Source organism: Apis florea, unplaced genomic scaffold (assembly GCF_048593485.1).
Source record: "Apis florea isolate Af1SG1 unplaced genomic scaffold, ASM4859348v1 contig_3496_pilon, whole genome shotgun sequence".
NCBI lineage: Eukaryota > Metazoa > Arthropoda > Insecta > Hymenoptera > Apidae > Apis > Apis florea.
Genome location: NW_028256773.1, coordinates 760,586 through 787,540, shown reverse-complemented (window position 1 = coordinate 787,540; position 26,955 = coordinate 760,586). Strand labels below are relative to the sequence as shown.

General features: G+C 21.3%; 3 protein-coding genes across 5 annotated transcripts; 1 reads left to right on the top strand and 2 right to left on the bottom strand.

The window, feature by feature from the left end:
• The first annotated feature begins 54 nt into the window (after window positions 1-54).
• Window positions 55-3,184, top strand: LOC100865717 (BAG family molecular chaperone regulator 2). Its single transcript, XM_003697533.4, has 3 exons — window positions 55-612; window positions 805-917; window positions 1,027-3,184. Exons 1-3 carry the CDS (start codon window positions 402-404, stop codon window positions 1,258-1,260), a joined length of 558 nt encoding a protein of 185 aa, XP_003697581.1. The 5' UTR covers window positions 55-401; the 3' UTR covers window positions 1,261-3,184.
• Window positions 2,615-15,277, bottom strand: Rab23 (RAS oncogene family member Rab23). Its single transcript, XM_003697532.4, has 6 exons — window positions 14,948-15,277; window positions 10,624-10,745; window positions 7,592-7,754; window positions 6,187-6,266; window positions 5,922-6,115; window positions 2,615-3,724 (listed from the first exon to the last, which is right to left on the bottom strand). Exons 1-6 carry the CDS (start codon window positions 14,978-14,980, stop codon window positions 3,594-3,596), a joined length of 723 nt encoding a protein of 240 aa, XP_003697580.1. The 5' UTR covers window positions 14,981-15,277; the 3' UTR covers window positions 2,615-3,593.
• A 1,012-nt stretch (window positions 15,278-16,289) lies between these two features.
• Window positions 16,290-26,816, bottom strand: Src42A (Tyrosine-protein kinase Src42A). Of its 3 annotated transcripts, none has more exons than XM_012491896.3 (7): window positions 26,620-26,816; window positions 23,208-23,546; window positions 22,399-22,520; window positions 22,077-22,240; window positions 19,018-19,345; window positions 18,590-18,925; window positions 16,290-18,517 (listed from the first exon to the last, which is right to left on the bottom strand). In XM_012491896.3, the coding sequence occupies exons 1-7, from the start codon at window positions 26,670-26,672 to the stop codon at window positions 18,309-18,311; spliced, it is 1,551 nt and encodes a 516-aa protein (XP_012347350.1). In that variant the 5' UTR covers window positions 26,673-26,816; the 3' UTR covers window positions 16,290-18,308. The 3 variants fall into 3 exon arrangements, with proteins under 3 accessions (XP_012347350.1, XP_012347351.1, XP_012347361.1); XM_012491897.3 differs by having other exon boundaries at window positions 19,018-19,339; XM_012491907.3 differs by lacking the exon at window positions 26,620-26,816 and adding an exon at window positions 25,226-25,396.
• Between the last annotated feature and the right edge of the window lie 139 nt (window positions 26,817-26,955).

Sequence of the window (26,955 nt, the reverse complement as noted above, 5' to 3'; positions counted from 1 at the left end):
TAAATATAATTTTAATTTTGAAAATAAACATAAATATAATATAATGAATATAATTCAATTTTATCGTTTATTAAGACATATTATAAATTTTATTTTTTTATATTGTTATATATTATAATAAAATTTATTAAATTAATTACGAGGAAAGACATTTTTTGAATTTGGCGCTATCTAATTGATAATTCAGTTGTCAATTATATATAGATGTTCTGTACATTCTCCGTCAGTCATCTTTTCATATCACGATTACAAGAGTACAGTATACGCAACGAGAGTCCGAGGATATATTTGTATGCGATTAATGCATTTGCATTGTAACTTGCAACTGAAATCAATTTTTCATATTTTTTAATTACGTGAAATTGTGTTGTTGAAATATTGTTTCAAAAATTAAAAAAAGAATGGATAGTCCATTACCACATATAATGGAAAGTGCGGATTGTGATGGTTTAACAAAACCAAAAGACAGGTTATTCAGCCTTCTTGATCAGATCGAAGTACATGTAGAACAATTGAGAAAAGATGCTTGGAGACTTGAAGAAGAAAGGGATACTCTCTTGACAACCTTAGATACTCTTAGAAACAATGAAATTCTTAGTGCATTAGAAGAGAGTCAGTATTAATCTTACTTATATTTTGAAAATAAAAGATTAGTTCTAATGTATCTAGAAATATCTTAAAAAGATTCTTTTTATTATATGAGTACATTAGAAATATAATTAATGAATATGTTATATATTTTTTATATTTCTATGAAAAAATTATAAAAGAATATTCAAAATTATATATTATTTTTAAAAATAGCTGACAAGGATGATGTACTGAGATATGCTGAAAGATTATCTATGCGATGTTTAACAGTTGATGTATTGGTTAAAATTCAACGTGATCAGATTCAAGAAGAAGCATTACATCAAGTATTAATTATATTATATATTTTATATCAAATTAGTATCAAAGTATATTTATATATTTTTTTAATATAATTCTATATAATAATACAACAATATAAATTGATTCATTTAGGTAAATGGTTTGATTGATAGTTTAGTTGTTGGTCTTCGTAATGATCCAGCTGGAACTCGACAACGTTGTGCATCTTTTATGAATGCTTGTACCTCACAAAATGTTGGCCATTCTGATAAAAATTTTGAAACAGCAATTCTTGGATGTACTATGGATGATCAAAAACGAATAAAAAAAAGATTACAAGGATTATTAGATTATATTGATAAAATGCACACAATTCAATTACTATGAAATTATATTGGAGATAATTGATTTTAAAGAAAACTGAATAAATCACTCCTTAAATGAGCAATAGTTGTTCTAAAGGAGATTTACAAAAAGTTACTTAAGGCAGGGTGCTTTATGATAATTCAATGATGATTTTTATGGTAAATGTAAAAAAAGTATCATATAATGTGGATTATTTTCTCTATATATATTGTTTCTATACCTTACTATATGTGCAAGTAAGGTTTTATGAACATTACATTTGTATTTGAACATTAATTATGGTAGGAAGTATAAATATAAAATTAATATAAAAAATATTTTCATACATAATATATTCACATAAAATTTTTTAATAAGAACTAAGTTTGTGTATGTTTTAAATAGTTATAATATATAAATAAAATAAAACTATGTTAAGAATAATAATTTTATTAGAATCTATATTTGAAAAGAAGGAAAATGAATAATATAAATGTGTGTAAATCATGACATTTTATATTCATTGATCTTTAATGATTTAATTGTGAGTAATAAATACTTGCTTATTTTCTTTTTTCTTTAAAAAATATAAATATATAACATAACATATTAGTATTTTTATAATATTTGTTCTTTGTGTGGATATTATACGTATGTGATTACCAATTGACATATGATATACTTATGTTATAATAATTTATAATTATCTTAATTATTTAAACTTAATAATGCTTCCTACTATAAAAAGATTATTAAGGAATGTTAATGAAAATTACATATAAATTATAATTATGAATTTGACTTTTTAATATGTTATCTGTTATTAATGGTTATAACTTTATTATATTATTGTAGATAAAGTTATCATATTTGATATAAAATTTATAATTTTCTTTATATTATAATTATTATAAAAAAAGAATAAGAATTTCATATATAGTTTGGCAAGATTTTCAAAAGTTATTTAATTTATGTGAGAATTAATTTTTTTTAATTTCATGTTATTGTATAATGTAATTATTTCGTTGTTAAAATGATTATTAATATATGATACAGTGCATAGACATATAATTTTTATTCGCTTTTTATATATTTAATTAATTATACATTTAATATTCTTTATATCTGATACATACAAATTCAATTTTAATATAAGTTTGAAATCCAAAATAACCATATAATTCATAAAAAAATTCAAGAATTTAATTTTTGCTGATATCTATTATTTTTATGTAGTAAAATTCATAATATAATACTTTTAATTTAAATAGAATATAATAAATCAAAATTTATATAAATATATTTTTTATGCATTCTATAATATTTATTTTTCTTTGTAAATTCTTTACAATTTTTTTGAGGTATTAATATAAATTAAAATAGATTAAAAAAATAATTAGATATAAAAATCATAATAACGCTTTATTTTTATTAATAACTTGCATTATCATTCACAAAAAATATTGTTTACATCAATATAATATTTTCTTTCTTATAAACTAGTATATTTGGTTAACCATTATATCAGTATTTGTTTACATATAAATTAATATATATTTCAATATTTTTTAAAAATTTAGAATTCTTTAAAATTCCTTTAATTATAAACGTGTTATTTTATTCAATTATGATATTTAAAATTATATCATTTTTTTTTATTAATTACTTATAGCTTAACTTAATTCAATATATGAATAGTCAACATCATTATGTTCATCTTCAATACAAATAATATATTTACAAAAACATGAAAATTTCATGTTTTTAATAAAGATTATAAAAGATATACATTTGATTGAGAAATAAAAAATCATACAGGGAACATTTAAAACAATGAAGTACTCAACAAGAAGAAATGTATTTACACATATTCATAATAATATTAAAACATTTAGAAAAATTAACATTCAATAAGAGAAATTCAATGTATAAAAATGTTTCAGTATAAAAGACTATTTTTTTATTACATTTTTCTTTTTATTTTGCACTTTATACCTCCTAAGTTCTTTTTTTTTTTTAATAAAATTATTTGAGTAAAGTTATCTAAATTAGGCTTATTTTTTATTTATAATTATAATAAATAATCAGTATGTAATTGAAATAAACTATAGACATATAGTGATAGTTTTATATCAAAACAAGTGTATATTACAAATTAATTGACATAATAATATTGTTTAAAAATATTTGCATTAATCTTTCTGTTAAGTTTTTGATACTTTACGTTGTGCGTATTTTATAATAATCTTAAACCAATTTGTAAGCATTGAAATATTGAAATGAAAGTTATTTATATCTTCTTTATAAATATGAATATATCAATCTGTACATGGTTAAAGCATTCATTAATTTTCACATATTTATCCATACAAAGGCTAAAGCAATCTACAAGCATTTTTTACAAAATTTCTTTTTTTATGATTCTTTGTCTTGGCTCCTGACCGCAAAACTATGGTACCATTCCCCATACTCCGACTACATGTGGATCCATTTGGACTAAATGCGCCTATAACATATATATATGCATATATGTATGTATGTATATATATATATATATATTTTCATAAATTACAAAATTATTAAAAATAGTGATCTTACAATATATCTTCTATTAAAATTTCTCATGTTTTACATTCACATGTTAATGTATTATATTACATAAATATACACTTCAAATTGTTTTATATATAAAATTAAAATATTTTGTTACTTCTGTAAATACTATATATTCTATAAACAATTTGTAGAATTTATGTTTACAAATAAACTAATTATATTTAAGTAATTATTATATTCTATAATTTTCTCTTATTTATGTTCAATTATGTTAAAAAAAAACTTAATCACATTAAATAATTAAGATATTAAAAATCAATTCAATGTTGTAAAGATTTCATAAATTATATTAATTATATTAATTTGCATAATTTTACAAATATACTTGTGAAACAATTTAAAAATCCTTTCAATATTTTTGTAATTTTTTTTTTTTTCGTTTTAATATGAAAGTATATCATTCTAATTGTTATCTTTTGTTATATATTTATTGTATAATTAAATCATATAAGAATATAATTCTTTTTCTTTGATTCAGACATAATTCATTTTTAAATAATATATATTTATTTTATAAGAACTTAAATTAATTCAAAATCGTCACAAGTTCTTTATATCACCAAAAGTTCGTTTTCTGAACAATGTTCGAATAGAACATAAAATATAGAAATCAATATGTATTATGTACATTTATATATTATCAAGATCAATGCTATTAGTCACGCGATATATATCTGAAGACATATCTTTTTATGTACATACATGTTTATATTCTACAGGAAGTTATCTAAAGTTCTCGATAATAGTTCTAAATAACATTAATGAATATTTATTTTTGATATTTTCGGTATTTAACGAAATTCTTTTTTATGGTACTTTTAAATAATTAAAATAAAATATTACATATTTAAAATTATAGACTTTTCTAAATTGTTCATAATTTTTTGAGATAAATCTTATAAAGAAAAATCATTAAAAAATATTATTTAAAATTGTTTCATTTATTTTTTATTTAGATAATTATTCTCTTAAAAAAAATTACAAATTTAGATTATTAGTTTACTTATAGATTTCATTATATTATATAACTGATTAATAAAATAAAATATCAATGGTAAATTTATCATAATCTTTTAAATCTCAATTTAAATTAAAAAAAACCTCATTTAATGTTTTTTTCATTTTTATCTATGATAAATTAGTTTTGATTTCAAAGTGTTCTTCAGATTTGAAATAAAAAATATATTAAAGAAAAAAATTGAAAGAACGACAGAAATTTATTTTGAATTTGTTTCCTTACGAGTGACGAATGTGATGACGATGTATTTAAAGAATCAAGAATTAATTCAAGCTATAAATACAAGGGTGCATATCCGACATAATTAATACATTATGCATCTTCTCGAGCAGTTTCCAAGAAAGTACACTGTTCTTTTTAGACAATTACGTATTATCGGTTAAAACAATTGGTCAACATCTATATTGAATCGACTATATGTGAATCAATGCTATTCTATTGTTCTTATTTATACAAATTTGTACATTTAATAGCCGATGCAAATCACGATCAATAATATCATTCATTTTCAATTTTCTATGTTCTTCTGACACATGTCTGAAACGAATGAATCTTTAGTTTACAAGAAATTGCTGAATCAATTTTAAAAACTTTTAACTTTATTTTATTAAAATTAAATTATAAGTAAATTTATAAAAGTAATTTATTAAGAAAATTATTAAATGTTACATTGAAAAGAATACTGAAATACTGAAAATACTAATTTTTTATTTTTAATCGAAAAAATAATTTTATTATTATATGATTATAATTTTCATATCGGTTCAATGAATCAATTATGTATTATTTTATCGAAATGCATCACATTTATTTTACTTGTATTACAAATATTTTAATATCTTGCAATTAACGCAATCTAGATTCATGTGTGATTAATATAAAAAGATTATTTGTTTAGATTTCTTAAAATAAAATCTATATCTTTTATTCATCAAAATATTTTTCCTGTTATAGAATAATAAATCTACAGCAGAATAAAAGTATTGAAGAATTAAATATATAACTATCGCATTGAGGAATATTACACACATCAGACGAAAGAATAAAAAAAAAAGCAAAAAATAGTTACTTATTACAGAAGGAGATCTAGGTCCAGCAGAGTATAATCTCAAATCGTCCTGATAATCGTCATCACAGCGACGCATTTCGTGAAGACATCGTGACGCCAAATGCCGGAAAACGCTCATGACTCCGACATCCTCTTTCACCGATGTTCTTAAAAGCTTACAACCTAGGATATGACCAAGCCTCTCAGCTTCATCCCTAAAACAATGCTATGCTTGAGATTATTTGAAATTGCATTATTAATTAAGCAAACTAAATGTTAGGCTTACAGATCAATGACGCATTGATCAACAAGGTCCATCTTATTTTGTACAAGAACCGTGGGAATTTCACCACACTCATTCTTCACCTGGAAAAAATAGATCGTTGTTTTTATCAGTCTGCGAATCAGAATTCAAAATTTTTTTCCTTTTAATTAATATTAACAAAGTAGCTATAATTTTTAAACAGTCAAAAAGAGAAAGAGAAAACTATCATTAAATTAATTTGAAATACAATTTACAGTTTTATTTAATTAATTTAAATTTGAAAAATTAGAAAAATATAAAATATAATAGAAAAATTATCTGAATAAAATACAATTCGCAATAACACATTTATTTACATAGTTATATTCGTTACGTATTTATATCTATAAAACTTACTTGCTTCTGTCTTGTTTGTGTTTCTTCGAAAAGAAAGAAAAAAGCGAACGTACAAGTTTCTATGAAAGGAATTCAAGAGAATATTCAATGATCTCGAATTATAATCGGAATTGTTCGCTAAGTAATCAAATATTAATTATTGATATTATTAAGATCAATGTATATATTCATTATTTTATTATAATATTTCATAATACATATTTATTAAATCTTTTTAAAATTTTGTTTTTTATATTAGAGTACAAATTAAATTAAATATTAGATATATAGATTAATTTAAATTTTTAAAATACTGTTTTGTTCAATATATAATTACAAGAAAGAGATAATTAAGAAACACTGTATAAAATTATGGTTTTATAAGAAAGTGTATGTCTTTAAGGCATCATCGATGGTACTTACGTCAACAATTATTATCTACTAACTCGTTTTATATGATAGTAGACAGAAATTAAAAACTATATCGATGAGAAATTCAATTTTAAGTTTAAGTCATTTTAAGATTGTATGCTTATTACAAATATATTTATTAGAAATTATTATATATATATATATAATGTTTTAAAAAGAATTACAAAGTTTTTAAATCATTTAAAATTATGTTAATTTATTTGATAAAAATAAAATATGATGTTTCAAAAAATAATTTAACAATTATTTATATAGAATATATTGATTAAAGAATATGCAATAGGATAGTCAAAAAATAAAATCATTACTCGGTATAATGTTCTAATGAAATAAGATTAAAAATAAGAGCCATAAATCTCACTAAATATAAATTTATATCTATTCTAACCGATTCTCCTTTAGACAGAACATGATTCTAAGAATCGTATTTTCGCAAAACAATCTAAGACTGGTGTGTTGCTATCTGTAGAAATATTCAGCCGTGGAACGACTTAAAATCAGCCCCTTGCTTTAATGGCACCTTCACTTTCACATTCCACCATCCATCGTGACTACCTACGGAAACGTGCTTGCACCGGTTCAGCATAGTGTATATGTCTCGTGTGCACGAGAGTCGTACCTTCTGTTTCCACGAAGGAATGGCGTCGAAGGAATCTCTGTCGGTCGCTGAATAAGCGAGGACGCAGGCATGGGCGCCGCGATAATAAGCCGCAGTGATTGCGTCGAATTCCTCCTGACCAGCAGTATCCCATAGCATCAGTCTTACATCCTCTCCATCCACCCTGTAAAATAACAAGATTATTTTTCTTATTTTTCTTAGGATACTTGGAAAAATTTTCGAAATCATATATTTTAAAATTAAGAATTTTCAGAAAAAATGGAATTGATCAATTTCGTTTTTAAATGGTTTATATTATTTTTTTATTTTCTATTCAAATAATATAAATACTCATGAATAATTAGATTCAATCGATAAAAGTTCAAATTGATCAGATAACTAAAATTTAATAAATAGATTTCTATTATATTTCGAAGGCATTTTAATTCTCTATCTTCTTGATATTTTGTGAATAGGAATCGATTAAAATGATTTACAACACGTTCAACCTCCTGAAAATATAGCATAGACACTGCTTCGTAAATCAGAACAGATAATGGAATGATTTATACGTATATGGCTTTTTACATAGCATTCCTAATGTGCTACATATATATCTTACTGGAGAATTTCTGTCAGCTAGGTTCAATTCGATGACCACTAAATATCGTTAGTATTCTTCTAGAAATTATATACGTATCTTTTTTCTTTTGACATATTTTCATCAACGATATTTTTTTTAGATAGATAAAAATGCATTAAAAAGAAGTATGAGATTAAACATTTTAGATAATGAAACAAAGAATAAGTATTCCGATCTTATTAATAAGAAAATAAGATTTTTTTTTTTTTTTAATATTATCGAATTATAGAATTTGTGCGTAAAATCATTGAGAACATGCATGTAAGTTTGACTGTAAAATATTTCTCAACCGACTGAATATGTACATGTAGAACGTGCAAATTAAATAAAGTTGGATGAAAGGCTGTCGTGACCAAGGTCATCGGTAGCGGTATATTATACTTGAAATGTATAATACATTATATATATATATATATGAATTTGTAACGTTCTTTTTATTTTTTTTTTTCAAAAAAAAAAAAAAAAAAAAGAATCTATGAAATATATGCATAGCATAGTATTGGAAAGTTTTTTTAAAATTTTAAAAGTTTGTACCGATATTGCAAAATACCTGTCTGACTTAAAATCCTCGATCTACTTAAGACGTGTGAAAAGGGAAAAGAGAAAACTCGACCGCGTTTCTTTCAAACAAGTCCATAAAGATTTGCGCAAGATTGAACATCTTAGCATTCCGTTATTTGATTTAATTCCGGAATTAATTCCGATCTTCAATTCATTATTTAGATTTACAAAGATTTACAGTTACAATACTTTCATTAATTCGAGAAACATAATTGAAATCAATGATTTCAAATTATCATTCAACTAGATCTTAGTCGACTAATAAAATATTTTAAGAATTGTTTGTTAAACTGTGCTGTGTTATAATTGGTCTCGTTTAGAGACCTTTTAAACGATTTGCCAATTTTTTCCGGCTGCGTTTTTTACTTTCGTGCTATTGCACTAAAAGAAAGGAGATGCAAAAAGTAGTTTAAAGTCTTCTTAAAAAGGCGATCACGATTATCGCGGAGCAAATGTGCATCAGTATCAGTGCAGAAGTATCCCACGATAGCTCATGTCGAGACGAATAACATGCGTTTTTCTCAGGACCTAGAAACATACGCTTGTTCTTAGAAAAATGTTTTACCATCTGTCTATACGTAAAATATTTGATATTTAAGAAACAATGAATTCGTAATGTAATTTTAATTGTATAAGAATTTTTGAAGGTCTAATTAATCTTATTAAAATATTCGTCCAATTGTGAACTAATTTGAAGAATGATTCGTGATTTAATATATAAATAATATATAATATAATATAAATAAATAGAAAATAATATAAAATTTATTTATATAAAATATATTTCGTTTAATTGTATTCTTATAAAATAAACAATTTATTAGAAAAATTTATAAGAAAGATATACATTTAGAATATATTTACTTTTAAAATAAAAATAATTTTTTTTTAATAATCGAAGCAATAATGGGAACATATTATAAATAACATTAAATAAATCCAATAACCGTTTAATTAGATATGCTATTAACTTTAATAATAATTTTCACAATTGAAATTGAAGCTAAAGAGTAATAGGAAATCATTTTATTAGTTTTTTGGAAAACGATAAATCCGTGATTAAGAAGAAGAGAAGATCATTTTTATATAATATAATTAACTTGAAGAACATGTATACATGTAAAGCAGAATATGCCTATTGTACATTCTCCTTTAACATGGTCTTTAATTATCGACCGACGTAGCGCGAAAACGAATTTTTACCTTTCATTCGATATTAATATTCTCGTTCATTCGTGAGATAATTTTTTCGAATATATAGAAAGATATGAAAATCTGTCTAAAAATAAATATTCAGTTCTTTATGATTTTTTCCTTATATTGTGTACTTATGCGTAGTATAATTATTTCGACCATATTCGTAAATATATATAAGAGTTTTCTGAAAAAACAATTATATCAAGGCCTGATATATATATATATAAATATATAAATAATATACGAGCAATAAATTAGATCGAGTTTTCAAAGGAATTTCATTATGTATTTTACATACCAACTATGTTTTATATGCAAAAAAAGCCTATAAGATAGTATAAAAAAATATTACGATGAATTTTTTCATCGAGGTTAGTAATCGAGGTGAGCAAGATGGGTAAAACATTTTTTATCATCCAAACAGGTATGAACACCGTTACAACCACGAAGCTCGTTTAAACAAATTTTTCTCGATTGACCTAATAAAGATTCTGCGATAATTTGATTATAATAAAAAGAAAAGCTTTTAATATAATTCATCGTTCTTGATATTTTTAAAGTGTTAAACATAGATGATCATTTTTATATGTAATTAATTTTATAGTTTTATTAAAAAATGATAAAGGATTTTTTTTATTCTATTTTTACTTACTCGATCTGCCGTTCCAAAAAGTCCACACCAATCGTCTTCTTATAATCCCTTGTGTAAGTACCTTTACAAAATCTTTGGATCATTGACGATTTTCCTACAGCTCCATTACCAACTATCACCACCTGTAAATAAAGATTTCTATATGCATTTGATGCTCTCTGATTAAAACTCTCTCGATTAAAATTTGTATCATCGATTTTAATAAATTTTGTTGCAAACAATTCCATGAGTATTATCCATCATTATGGGCAATTTCAAATTATACAGAAGATATCATGCGTATGTGTACGATCATCTCAAGATGAACTTTCTAAAACCTGTAGGTCGAGACGAGCAAGAAAGAGCATAGAGCATCCTATAACTATTTTCTCGCGCAACTTTCTTATTAATCAATTATAAAATGATTGAGCGATATAAAAATAGAGTATATAATATAAATTATTCATTCAAAGTATATCAATTTTATAATGAAATTTTTTAGATAAAATAAAAAATAAAATTTATATAATGAAATAATAATAAATATATAATATAATGATAACAAAAAATTATAACAATTAATGTCAACAAAGATAATATCAGCAGATATTAAACAGTAATATACTTGTAAAAATTATTATTAATAAGGGAATAAATTTAATTCTATAAAAATGATATATCTTTGTTATCGAAATTACATTTCGTCGATCAATAAGTCAATATATCATTTGATTGCAGAAATACAAAATAAAAAACAGGTTTAAACACGAATCGTTTAAACAATCAATAAGAATATTATAAAGAGATCTTTTTCAATCAAAAATTATGTAAGACATATTCGTAATATTGTTAAATATTAAAATTCATTACATAGCATGTTTCATTGTTTTTTTTTTTTATAGAATTTTTTATAGAATATGTTCTACTGTTAAATACGATTCTACATAATAATGATGTGGATAATATTGAATATCATTGCATTCAATATTGTCATTAGTATTGTTATAAATCAATCGAATATGATAAATAATAATATTCATAAGAATCGGTACCATATATTGAGAAGATAAGAATAAAAGATTCTTTTATTAATGAATATAATGATTTAAATAGAATGATCAATAAAACAAGAATCGTTTAGTCTTCGAAACACAGAGAATATGAAAATATAAAAGCAAGTAAAAAACGAGGAAGAAAATTTAGTTAAGCCATGTGTAAATATATTTTATGATTTCAGGTTGATTAACAGTTTTTCATGTACAGTTATTAGTCGACTATAATTTCAAGTAAAGAAAAAGGAAACACTTCATTATGAACATATTCTCATCAATATCAAAGATGTGCTATCATTTTTTATTGATGATGCAAGTTATTAATCATCATTAAACAAGATAATTTTATATGCAATGGTTCAATAACCGATTTTAACGAATAAAATGTCATTAAAAGTTCCATTTTATATTTTTTTACAGTATATTGTGTATATATTAAATTAAAATTCTTAAAAATTTTAAAATTCTAACAAATTATGTTCGTTAAAATATTTTAAAAAATTCTACCAAAATCGAGATAACGGTTTTTCCTAAAGAAAGAAATAGGTTAAATCGATAAAGGCCTAAGTCTATGTGAATCGGTTCTCGAGATCGAGTTTTTGTTGAAATTTATATACGTGCATTTATATATATGTAAAATCGGATATAACATAAATAATAAACATAATGTTCATAAAATTAATTAATATATTAATGATAAATTTAATATAAAAAATGCAAATATCATATTAAAAATATTTATCAAAAATTTGAAATAACATCAATAAGATTTATGCATAATTTCTATATATATATATTGAATATTTATATATTTATTTGAATTTCGGAACAACATTGTAATGAAGTAATAATATTGTTTAAAGCTAATATAATTCAATATAATTTCTGAAATTAAATGTTTTTTAATTAAACTTAAAATAATTTTTATATTTAATCTATACATAGTCATTAAAATTTTACGAAGAAAATAATATCCTGAAGAAAACAACAAGTTATTTAAATTTTTTTAATAAAACATTTGCATAAAATATTTTTTTGTAATTTTATAATAATAAACTTTTAAATTAAAATATATTCATAGATTAAACAATTTAATAAAATAAAGATAATATTTAAATTTAGCAAACAAATCATTTTTTATAATTTTTATCATATTTACTATTTATAAAAATATGTAAAATATGAAAGATATTTTTATCGCATCGATTATCATTCTAAAATCTAAATATATTATATTATTTTATATTGATAAAATATTGTAAAATTATTTTTAAATATGACCATACTAAATTGTACAAGTAAACATTTTATATTGTATTATATATATAGATCGAAAAAAAAACGTCATAATATATATTCTTGAAACTTTTATCGTAAAGTGTGAGCTTTCACAGAAAATATTCCGATAGAGAATATATATCAATTTTTTTAGTATTTACCATAAACGATTTAACCAATTTAAAACATTATATAACTAATGAGTATTTTTTCTTTAGATCCGAATAATTATAATTTCTAAACACAATTCTGAAACATTTATTGAAGACGAATATTTCAATTAAACTAATTTTCTCATGAGTTTCTCATATAATCTGATAATTTTATAGTTGAATATTAGAAAAAGTATAATTAATTAAAATATTAGAAAAAGTATAATTAATCTTAAATGATGTTAGCAATTTAATTGTATTAATAATTTCATTTTTATGAATTTATCACTTAAAACCATAAAAGAAAGTAGGAAAAAATAATATGCAATCATTCGATCAATTCTTTCTGAAAACTTTTCAAATGGAAAAATAATTTTTTTCTATATTTTTATATTTCAATTAAAAGATTATTAGTTATTCGAATAACACGATAGAATTTAAAATAATTAAATCAGATTAAAATTTCTTTTTTTAAATTAAATAAGAAGTATTTTTTAAAATTAAATTTTTTAAAATTAATTTTTATTATTTTACTTAAATATAAAAAACTATAAAGCATCATATTTTACATAATTAAAGATCTAAATATACTGACAAAAAAAAAGAACTACATGTATGTTATTATAATAACGATTATAAAAAGCATTTTATTATTAATAAATTTTAATGAAAACAATCAAAAAAATTATACTCATATTATTCATATAATATTCAAAAACAATTTTAAATTAATCAAAATAGAAATTAAAATAGAAAATATTTAATAAATTAAATTTATTATTATATGAAATAAATTATTACTACTGTTATATTTATAATAAATTGTAATGTTAATTGTTAATACATCGTAATTTTAAATATAATAACATTCTATTAATAAGTGAATTATTTTTTTTATGACGAAATAAAATATAACGACATATGCATGCACGCATTGATTGTTTCAAGTGCAGACAATAAGAATATTAAAAGTAATCATTTATGAACATATATCTATCTATTTATGAAAATATATCAATAGATACCATTATAATCGAATAAGAAATTACAATTAATGAAGCAAAATTAAATGATGTTATACAAATACATCTATATATCTGTATATATTCTTTTTTATAATTTCTGAAAAATAAAAATATACATATTCTTTTATTTGTACATATTAATATTATTTTTTAATTTTTCTATTATTGAAGTCGTTTAAAAATGATTTGAACTTTTTAGATATTATAAATTTAAAATAAATATAGTTTCTATTTAAAACAAATGCCATTTCTGTAAGTATTTTACTTTTGAAATTATATTATATTAACATATATACATAATAATTTTTGTATATATATATTTTTCTATTTCTCTATATTTTTGTTCATAATTTATTTTTGTTATTCATTCTTATTTAATTATTGATAGAAATAAAAAAATATTATACTTAACCTAAAATGTAATAAGCCGGTCGCTACATTATATGTATATTCGTAATGCAGTTTGTTACTGCGCATACGCATTTCCGAAATTTGATTTGAAATTTAATATAAATCTCACTAAAATAGTTTTACTCAAAATCTATTAATATTTGATTTTAAATATAATTTTATTATCTTTTACTTTGAGAACAATAAATGTATATATAAGTAAGCTATATATAATATGCATAAATAATCTATTTTTTTTTAATTAAATTATTAATTCTTAATATTTAAAAATGTGTAAATTTATATTTCGTTTATTAAAAATATAATGTACGTAAATAAATATAATGATATATTGATATAAAAATGTGATATATCATTATATAAAAATATTAAATGAAAATATATAATATTAAAAAATATTAAAAATGAAAATTAAACTTTTGATCACCTTGAGTGATATCTCAAGTTCTTCTTCTCGCATTCTGATCGTAACGTGATTAGCATAATATCCAACTGCAATATCCCACGATGTCTGCCGTTGATCTTTCGTATGGAAATATTATTCTTAATAACGATCACCTTTCACGATACTTCGAATCTATCATATCACACCATAACCGAGACATTTTTAAAAATTTTAAATGAAAAATTTCACATTTTTTTTTGTATTTGTTCAATATCAATTACACTTTATTGTGCCGAGCAAACAAGGTATATACTGAACACACGAATACGCGCCACTGTCCGACTGAACACCTGTACAAAACACCTGTCGAGACTTACTGCTTAGTAATTTTCCCTAGTGATATTTCTATTTCATATCAAGAATCAATTGCCAACTATTGAAGCAAGGTTAAAAAATTGAAATAAAATTTTAAAAAATTTTACATATTTAATAATCCATAGAGTTCAATTATAATTTTGAAAAATAATATTTGTATAAATTATATATTTTTAAAATTATTATTTTATATATAATTTCCAATTTTTTTATCTATTTGATATAATACATGCAGTAAAATATTGCATATATAAAATGTTTATCATAAATATATCTCCAAAATAGATTGTGTATATTATCAAATAATATACATAATATCAAAAATAATTAATCGAAATAATAAAATAAAATTTAAAATATATTGAATATAAAAAGATATATTAAAATATGATTAAATTGTAATTTAATCTATAGAAAACATATACATGTGTATTATCTGTAAGTAAATTATAGATATTCAAAAGAAGTAAAGAAAGATAAGGAACAGTAAAAATTACAAACAAGAGATAAATTGTTTTTATAATATTTTAAATATGCATGTATGTACTATATGTATACATATATACACATATATATTTATATATATACATACATTAAGCACATACAAATGCGCACGCGCACGATATGAATATGTATGTACTATATGTAATTATATAATATTTATACATATATACTATATATATTTATGTATACATACAAAATTATAAACTTGCATATAATATAATAATTATGACATAATAAACTTATATATAAACAATTTTATTAACGATAATACTATTTCGTTAACGATGTCATAGTTCTTATTATTTATTTTTAAAACTATATGATTTATTTCACACAATTAATACTTATATACCAGTATATTCTCTGTTTTTTTTAGTTGAAAAAATCGTGAAAAAATTATTGTGCTTACTGTATAAAAATCATGTAAATGTTTTGTGCTTCACTGAAATTTATACATATAAAAGATTATTTCTTTCATTACAATCAAATAAAACTGTACAAAATATAAATATATATGCTTATATAAAAATTTATTTTTGTACAAAGTCTGACAACCTACATAAATGATTCTTTAAATTCTTACTATCATCACACAGTTTAATACTATTTACTATCAGATTTAATTTTTTGAAATAATACAAAAAAATACTTTTAATTAATCATCAGATGACCACAGAAACAATTAAATTTAAAAATTTTTTTTTTATTTAACAATATGATGATATTTTTTGTTATACTATTTTTTTTCAAATTAATTTTTTTAAGTGTGATAATAATAATATAATAGTTGTTTTTTTATGCTTATTTGGCAGTATATCTTATATGTCTTTACAAAAAGAATGATATAAATGTATTTAACAGCATAAGTTTTCACAATAAAATAGTGGTCTCTGACTAGACAAATGTTTTTTATTTCTGATAATTTTTTTTATGTATATCCACTAGAATAAGAAAGAAAATATTATAAATTCAATATGTCCATTTTATAGATAGATAATATCTTAATGTCTTTTTAAAAAAAAAATAAACTTTTTTTATAGGATTTTATAAAATTCACATTATACAAAAGTGATGAAAATTTTTAAAAAAGAAAGTAAACATTTATAAATATAGCATCAAATATAAATGTAAACGTAAATAAGCTAATACATAACATGCTTAATCTATCTACTTTAAGTTTCTTTATGAAAACCAAAAAGTTATGAACGATTTTAATGCAATTTATAAAAATTGTATCATTGTATATTAATTCAGAATTTATATTTTTTAGAAGTATTGATACAAAATTAAATTTGTAAATCTAATAAATTAATAAGATAATGCCTAGTGTACAAATATATAAAAATGAAAAATTTGAGTTTAAAAATAAAAATTAAATTGTATTAATATGAAAATATAATCAAATGAATAACATATAGCAATGAATACTAATTTGGAATTTTAAGTCTATAACCTATTTTATATTTTTAAATAAAAAATTCAAATATTAATAGTTTACTAATAATATTAATACTCTTGTATACTTTCTTATGTTATCTTACACATGTATTATATTTTTTATGAACAATTAGGAATAATTTTTATATTAGATACATTGCTTCTAGTTAATATGTGCTTTTTTTAAAAATAACAAAGAGTTAACATAATCAGAAAAAAATAAAAAAAAATATAAATTATAATAAATATTGACAAGAAGTCTTATATTTCTATTATAAAGAAGTCATTTCTGAGTTTCTAACACATTATTTTTAAGATAAATTTTAAACATAAAATGTACTATAATTGCAAGTTTTGATAACAAACAAATTAACAATTATGATAGTAATAAAAATATGTTTATACAAACATATATATATATATATATATATATATATATTTTAATACATATACATATATAAGAGAAGGAATGATGAGCCAAGATGGATAATAATCCTTTTTATTGTAAGTAAATACTTCAAGTTTCTAATAAATCATTCCTTAGAAAATTTAAATGAATTGTCTATACTTTTTTAACTGCATTAAATTTGTCAATATTTCTGAAAATTGCATTATAGATTTGTAAATAATAAATTTTTAATTATAATTATAAAATGTTAACTCCCATAGATATTGTTCAAAAGGTGCTGAATAACAATACATTTATACGTTTAAAATGTCATTTTTTAAAATAAAATGTAAATCACGCTACTGTTTCTTAAAAACAATTAATTAACGTTTCAATGTTTGTTTATATATAATCATTATGAATTGACAAAATTGTTCTACAATTTTATGGCAGCCAGAATATATAACAAAAGCAATAATTGTATTGCTAAAAAAATGAATGATATCATTCATATTTTATAAAAAGAAGACTGTCTTTTAATATAAAGTATACTCTTAAATATCACAAACATCCGCGTTCTGAATATAATTGTTAATAATAATTTGCATCTATCTCGTTGCTCATTCGTAAAGATTATCTATTATATCTTGTCAATAAGTATTAACGAAATTATCAAGAATTATAAAATGTTTTAGTACTTTAATATGCAGATGCTTCTTTATACTCAGAACCTTCCATAGTGAAGAAATCTTCCAGTTTCCATTGCAATGTTTCAAAAGTTGGCCTCTTCATTGGATCTTTATTCCAACATTCTAACATAATATCATACAATGCAGTTGGACAACCAGGTGGACATGGCATTCTGTAGCCATGTTCTACTTGATGAAGAACTTCTGCATTTGTCATACCTTGAAAATAATTAAATATTTTTGTTTAAATTTTTACAAATATAAAAAATTTTTATTTGAAAATTTATTTACCAGGATATGGTATTCTTCCATAAGTAACCAATTCAGTAAGAAGAATCCCAAATGACCATACATCAGATTTAATACTGAATTTACTATAATTTGCAGCTTCAGGTGCAGTCCATTTAATTGGAAAACGTGCACCTATTCGGGCTTCATATTCATCTTCTTTAATTAGCCTAGCTAAACCAAAATCTGCTATCTTCACGACATTTAATTCTGCTACCAACACATTACGAGCAGCTAGATCCCTATGAATATAATTTTGTGATTCGAGATAAGCCATACCTGCTGCAATTTGTGCAGCCATATCAATTAATCGTTGTAGATTTAATGTTTTTCCTTTTCCTATTAAAAAAAATTATAATATATATAAATGAATAAATAAATATAAATAAATATAAAGAAATATAAATAATTAAATAGAATAATTTTATTACCTTGCAAATATTCTAACAAGCTACCATTCCTCATCAATTCTGTGATAATATAAATGGGTTCTTCTAAAGTGCATACAGCATACAATTGAATTAATTTTGCATGACGAAGTTTCTTCATGATTTGTGCTTCTGCTAAAAAATCTTTAGGATCCATAGTTCCTGGTTTGAGTGTTTTTATTGCCACTGCAGTTGTATTATTCCATGATCCTTCCCACACTTCACCAAATTGACCTTGGCCTAATTTTCTTACAAATTTGAGAGAAGAACGATCAATCTCCCATTGATCTCGTGTGCGATGACTAAGACCCTCAGTTACAGGTTTCTCAACCTGTCAACAAAATCAAATATGTGCTAATCAATGACTGTTAAATTTTTTAATTATTTTAAATAAATATATTACTCTAGCATTAATAATAGATGCTCTTTTACAAAAATTGTATAATAATAAATAAAATAGAGAAACTTAAATTATATTGACACAAAAATTCTAAAATTTCTCAAAAAAACTTAGAGCACTGATCTTACTTTCTATTAATACAAACCTAATTAGAAGCCCTTTAAAGATGTTGCTTAGGCTGCATAACTACTCATTAAGTTCTTAATGATTTCATTATAATATAAAAACAATAAGTGTTGTTTAAATTAAGATATCTAATCTAATAGTAAATTCATAAAAAATAAAGAAATAGTGGCTATTATGCAAGATGCAAGTGATGAAAAGCAAACTTTAAATTATTTATTTATATCATTGACATTCAAATGGTTTTACAAAGAGATTTGACATATATATATATATATATATATATATATATATATATATGTCAATTATATATATTAGTCAGTTATATATATTAGTTAAGATATATATAAAATATAATTTTAAAATAATTTATAATAGATGAATCTTTATTTTTGACATATAATAATATTTTTTTCACAAGTCATTAATATTCGTTTTTATAGATAAGAATATAAACTCATTAAATATAATTTTAGGAACTTAGTAATTGAACACTTAGGCACAGTCCAAGACATAAATATATAGATTAAAAATTTATTCATTGTAGAATATATACATTATTAACAAGAATGTAGCACCATATTTGAACTGTTTTAATAAAATAAAATGCCCTCAATGCCTTAAAGTTAAGTTAAAGAGAAGTATAAAAAATATAGAAGAAAATTTTAATCACTGAGAGCATTAAATCATATAACTTGATAAGACAAAAATTTATTTTTAATGATATTATGAACTTTTTTGTTTTAGTTCATTAAAAATTTTTCAGAAAATATATAAGATTCATTAGATATATAAGATTAGGAAGAAAATTTGTTTTAAAACTCTTTAATGTATATATAAATACAAAAAAGAACTTTAAAACATAAATTTTAAAAACTGATTTATGAATTTAAATTACATATACAGGATATCTCAATCATTAGTAAAAAATATATTACTTATTTTTTATTTAATATATTATTTATATATGATATTTAATATGATATACTATAATGCAATACATTATAATAACAGTCTTTTTTCACATCTTTACTATTTATATGATCAGTACTAAAAGATGTGGATAATTTAATAGTAATGTTAAGAATTTATTTGAGATATCCTATATATGAAATAGATTTAAGCACACAAATGTTAATAATAAAATATTGTCATCTGTTGAAGATTATATAAAAAAATTTGTGTTAAATATTTTCATAATGAATAATACATCAAAATAGCACATACAGACACAATTTTACTTTGTTTTTTTTAGATGTGTGCTTTCAATCGTTTTTCTTAAAAAAAAAAAAAAAAGCTATGAAATTTAGCAATGTTATGCCAGATTATAAAAAAATGAATTATCTAAGTGAAGAATGATCTAATGTCTTTGATACATTATTCCATATAGGACGGGCTTGTGCTGTATGTACAGGCCAAAGACATAATGGAAAGCATTTATGTTAAAAAGAAAATTAACATGTTATGTCATATTGGGACATTCAATTTACCAAGAAAATCCAGCGGGAGGTAAGGTAAGCAATAACAGAGAAACAAACATAGTCTATTCAGAGATCAAACTTTGCAAGAATATTTATCAAACTAAAAGCTTTTCAAATTTCAATGTTTCTTAAAATAAATTTAGCAATATATGTATAATACAATATATATACGTGTATGTATATTTATTTTTCAATAATATATATAATATATAATTTTAATAAAGTTAATAAATAATAATTAATATTCTCTTTTTTTTTCTTATAAATATTAATATAATATTTATAAAATTTAATATCTATATAAAAATTTTTTATATTTTTATTAATTCAAATTAGTGCTTTCTTCATTATATTTAAACACAATTCCTAACATTATTAATAATAAAATTTCAATAAAATATATATAAAAAAATATTTATCTGTAACTTGAACTGTGATTTTGATCAGTGTATTATTTTTAAATATTTCTCCAATAACATTTCTTAAAAAATGTATATTATAGTTATTAAATACATTTATTTATTAAATGTTATTAAATACTATTATTATAGTTATTAAATACATCAGTTTATAGAGCAAAGTCTAACTGGAGTTTAGACAGTGCTATAAATATATAACAAATATAATATTTAAATTTAATTTAAATATTTCTTAAAAAGATTTAAAATATTATAATTAAATTCATTTATTTCATTTATTTTATTATATAATATATAAAATTAATTATTCTAAATTTGTGTACAATTAAAGTAACAAAAATCATGCATTTGTATTTTTATTTTCATTTTTAACCTGATATTATACATAGATTATATTCAACATCAAGGGATTTCTACTTAATTTATTAAATATCAAAATAAAGATTCTTAAGTGGATTTTTATATTTATCAAGAATTTCCTTGATAAATATGAAAAAAAGTTTAATAATTAAGCAGTATAATATATTCTTCAGTAAAAGTCATTAAAAATCAATTTTATACATGCAGCAAGCTGTCTAAACTCCATTTATATGATATAAGATTTCAGAAATATTGATTTAATAAGAAGTTTTGCCTTACCTGTACACAGGGTTTGCAGAGATTTACACATAATCCATCAGCATCTTTACTATAATGTTCAACAAGATCTTGAAGATTCCTAAATGTAGTTCTTCTGGCTATAAAGAAACCACCTTCATCTAATTGTCTAATGCGGTAATGTTTAACTGTATCACCATCACGTACTACAAAAAATTTTTTTATTATATTATCATAAAAATCTAAATCATTTATAATTTAGAAATATACTATGAATATACTTTACTATGAAAATATATAAATATTATTTTATATAAATTATATTTTATATTTTTAACATACATTCAAATATATTTTAACTTACCTGAAAGAGAATAATCATTGTGTCGGCTTTCAGAATCTCTGATTAAAAATGCACCATGATCATTTTCAGGAAGTAATAATTTCTTCTCTGCTTCAATTCGTTTAATTTTTCTAAAATACCATCTAAAAAAAATAAATGATTAAAATAATGAATAAAATAAACAGATATTTCAAGAAATGTTTTATGTAAAATTTAATATTTAATTAATTTTATATTTAGTGTTAAAAAAAAGATATTATTTTTTTAATATTGTTATATAATATTGAAAGACAAAAAGAAAATATTACTGATTTAAATTAATTATTACTAAAAATCTAAAAGCCAATACATTTATTATGAATGAATAAAAAAAAAAAGAATAATTATGATTACTTGACTACAGAAATCCATTTAATGAAATGTAACAAATAAAAACAAAAAAATTAAAATTTATTATTTTTTTTCAATCTATTATATATTATCTATATTATATTATATAATATTTAATATCTTTTAATACATAATAACCTTATGTATTTTTTAAATGAATGTATAACTGTAAACTTTTATGTGATTAGCATTTTAATCTAATTTATGTTAATTTTATAATCACTCATTATCTATTGTTCTATAATTATTGCAATAAAAGTATAAATAGTAAATTACATTATTATAAAATTAAAATTATGAAATATTATTTAAATTTTTTTAAAATATTCAAATATTATAATATATACAAAGACTTTAATAAATATTTTATATTTATCAAAAAAAAGATTTTTAAATAGTAAATATTAAAATATAAATTAAAATAACTAACTGAAACTTACGGTTCTGCTTCTATAGACTTTAACTTTGCAACATAATTGCTGGGAATATATCCTTCTTGTCGAGTTCTTTTACTTCTAGCTAACCACCAATCTCCTTGAGTATCATTTAAAATTTCTAAATGTTCACCTTTTCTGAAGCTTAAATCTTCATCTGTACGTGCATCATAATCATAAAGTGCAACAAAAATTTTTGCAGTTGGCACATCCGCATCTGGAATTTGTGGCATAGGCCTGATAGGATCTGGAGGTGGTGTTGGCACTGGACTAGCTTGAGATGCAACTGCCTCTATATTTGGATTGCCTATTCTATCAGGCTTTTCTTTCTCTGTATCTGTTGGACTGCTGAAACAATTACCCATTTTTTGTATGTAGTTTCAAATTTGTCCAATATTCAAATTCACTGTCACTGAGTCATGAAATATAAAAATTCTTTTTGCAAATGTCCTTCCAATATTTTATGTTTGATCCTTTTGCATGGATATCGACTGTGACGGCCGTCGACTCCGCCCGACGCCGATCGTTTCTTCGACCACTTGCACTCCTTCCAATCCCCACTTCTAGTTCAATTTCAAACATCTGACACTCATTAAAAAAATTAAGTCTTACAAGTCTTGTCAGACTTAAGACCTTGCACTCAACTAAAAATTGGCATTTAACTTATTATAAAAAAAAAAATTAAACTAAACGTTTCTTTCTATAAAATTTTTTAATAAATTTGTCATTTTTTTATAATAATTCAATTCCCTTCAAATTTATTGTTAAAACAACATTTAGATAAATCAGATATAAAACAAATTGTAATCTGCTTTTTTCTAAAACAATTGCATTTTATTCAATATTGTTTGTGATTTTCGCGAATCTTCGAAATCATAAAAAATTATATTCTCCGTGATATAAATAAATTGTTATGTACACATAAAAAATAATCACAATAAAATAATATTATTTTCAAAATCTTAAAATTTAAATATATGTAACAAATTAAAAAAAGTTTTAAAAAAATCTTAAACAATATTGAGTCACTTTGCATTTAGAATGACTTAAACACTGAACACTTCTAATTATTTAAAAATTTTACAAAAGAATACAAATAATAAATGCGAATATTTATTCAGATAATCACTTTTAATGATAACACTTTATCACATCACTATAGAAAACAACTATACTATTGTAATGCAAAAAAAAGATGTATGTTTTACTAATGAGAGAACATGCATTTTCGTCGTGTCGTGTTGATCTGAACTTGACGTCATAATATGGCCCTTTGTAATTCAGGTTAGGTTGCAAAACACCAATTGCATATTTGTTTTATTAATGCTATTGAAACAATGTATTGTATTAATGATGTTATTTTATTAATATTAATAATATATTCCTATTGGTCACTTATTTATTATTAAAATTGTTTTGTTGAAATAATTAATTATTTAAATTTAAAAAAAATCATAATTAAAAACAATAATAAATTTATATATAAACTTAATATAAATAAAATTATTTATTAAAATTATTTAAATAAGAAAAATACGAAAAATAAATTTCTTTTTATAATTTTAGAATATATATTTTTTATTACAATATAAAAAAAATAAAAAAAATTAAAAACAATTTTTTTTAAAAACAATAAAAAAATTAATTCAGAAATGTAAAATGTAAAAGATTTATATTTTAAATATTTGATTGCATTTAGATCATTTAATAAATGTATTTATATAAATATATAATCATTTTTTAAATAAAAAATAAATATGAAAACACTTTTAAAAAATTTAAAAAATATATAATAAATAAATATCCAAATTCAATTTAAAACTGATAAAATAGTTTTTTTATGAATTCATTACAGAATTTCTCTCTATTAAATAAATAATATTTCTTCAAAAAAACATATTATAAAAATTTACGATAAAATATTACAAAAATTAAAGAAAAAAATATTCTTTATAAGAGAGCCCGCTTGATTTAAATTAGATCCACCGGTTCATAATATTCAGGAACAATATAAATTATCTTACACCAAAAGAAGATCATTCCTTTTCTATTGTTGATTTTTTAGCACTGATATTGTATAATTGCAAAAATTTTCAGAAGCACAATAATAATTAACGGTAAAAAGAAACGTAGACAATATAATGGAAAGTAACGTCGCCATTGCATTAAATCAAATCCGTCAAAATCCTAATTTTCACATGTGCGATACTGAAAACAGCGAAAAATAAAACACACACCTAATCTGTCATCAAAAAATATAATTACGAAATGAACACACTCCGTATAATATTTCAAGACACGTCTAAGACTATTTATTTTAAGAACAAACGCGATAAACGAACAAACTTTTCATCAGAAACCGACAGAGAAGTGAAAACACCCATGGTGAAGGTAGCCAGTAACTAGCGAAATATAACTTTCGGGTAGGATCGGCTAAAACCGAATTTAACCGATCTTTTACCATCTCAATCAAAAATACAAGTCGTTGAATTACTATCTATAGAATTTCATATTTAACATATCTTTATTGTATCATATAAGATATTATAAAATATTCATTCTTTATTTTAATTAAAAAAAATAAGTATTTAAATACTTTAATAATTGATAAAATTAAATAATAAAAAAATTTGAAAAGTTATAATTAATTTGATAAATATTTCTCTAATTAATAAAAAAATAAAACATTTTTTTAACATAAAATATGAGTAAAAATAAAAAAAATTAATGATATATATTAAATTATATAGTAAGTATGAAAATCGCGATGTAATTTTATTAAATATATCTGTTTATTTTTTATGTTTAAAACATCTTATTGTACATGAAAAAAATTGTAATTCGATTATTTCTTTTAAATTAAATATTTTTATTATTTATATATACATTATTATGTGGTTTTAAATTTCTATTATTAATTTTACTATTTAAAAAATAATTATTATTTTTGATTTGCTATACTGAATAAAAAAAAATATTTATTAAAATAATAAACAATTATAAAAAGACAATATAATATACGTTATATGTTTCTGTATGAATTACTGATTTATTTTCTTTTATAGAATAATTGAATTTATTGTTATTAATTATATTTATATATTTAATTGTCAAATGAAAATAAATAACATTTTTTAATTATTCGTACGCGCACAAACATAAAACGTAGTGAAATATTTAATATAATGATATGTATACTAATCATAGTATAGCATGATATTATATAATTATTTTGTATCATATTTTGTATATGGTATAATGCTATATCAATTTCATTGATTAGATTAATGCATATCAAATCATTTAATATGACATATAATAATATAATATATTATATATAAATAACAGATAAATAATTATATATATATATATATATATATATATATATATATATATATAATTTTTATCAATTTATTACCTGAAAAATTTGAATGCGTATAGGATTTTACTACGAAACGTTTTAGAATGCATTAGAACAATTCAGTACGATATATCCACGTGATTGTAACTTTCTAAACGTATTACACGATATTTTTTGATAAATTATACGATATATGTATAATACTGAGAACCGTAATCGTTAGCATCTATGACTGCACTGGTTACTCATTTCAAATCATCTATCTTAAGTTTTTCATGTATATCTATGTGCTTAGAAATATATCGTATCGTATTTTATATCGTATTTTATATATATGTATATATGTGTGAGAGCCCATTTATTATATTATCAGATTGTATTGTTTTATCCAGT

Excerpts from the sequence above, each read along its gene's own strand:
- LOC100865717 (XM_003697533.4), top strand. The coding sequence starts at position 402 with ATGGATAGTCCATTACCACATATAATGGAAAGTGCGGATTGTGATGGT. Across the intron at positions 613-804 it reads TCTTAGTGCATTAGAAGAGA|CTGACAAGGATGATGTACTG; the intron begins GTCAGTATTAAT and ends TTTTAAAAATAG. Across the intron at positions 918-1,026 it reads AAGAAGAAGCATTACATCAA|GTAAATGGTTTGATTGATAG; the intron begins GTATTAATTATA and ends TGATTCATTTAG.
- Src42A (XM_012491896.3), bottom strand. The coding sequence starts at position 26,672 with ATGCATTCTAAAACGTTTCGTAGTAAAATCCTATACGCATTCAAATTT. Across the intron at positions 23,547-26,619 it reads TACGCATTCAAATTTTTCAG|TCCAACAGATACAGAGAAAG; the intron begins GTAATAAATTGA and ends TTGTTTCAGCAG. Across the intron at positions 19,346-22,076 it reads TCTGCAAACCCTGTGTACAG|GTTGAGAAACCTGTAACTGA; the intron begins GTAAGGCAAAAC and ends TTTTGTTGACAG.
- Rab23 (XM_003697532.4), bottom strand. The coding sequence starts at position 14,980 with ATGCGAGAAGAAGAACTTGAGATATCACTCAAG. Across the intron at positions 6,267-7,591 it reads TTCCTTCGTGGAAACAGAAG|GTGAAGAATGAGTGTGGTGA; the intron begins GTACGACTCTCG and ends TATTTTTTCCAG. Across the intron at positions 6,116-6,186 it reads GATCAATGCGTCATTGATCT|GGATGAAGCTGAGAGGCTTG; the intron begins GTAAGCCTAACA and ends GCATTGTTTTAG.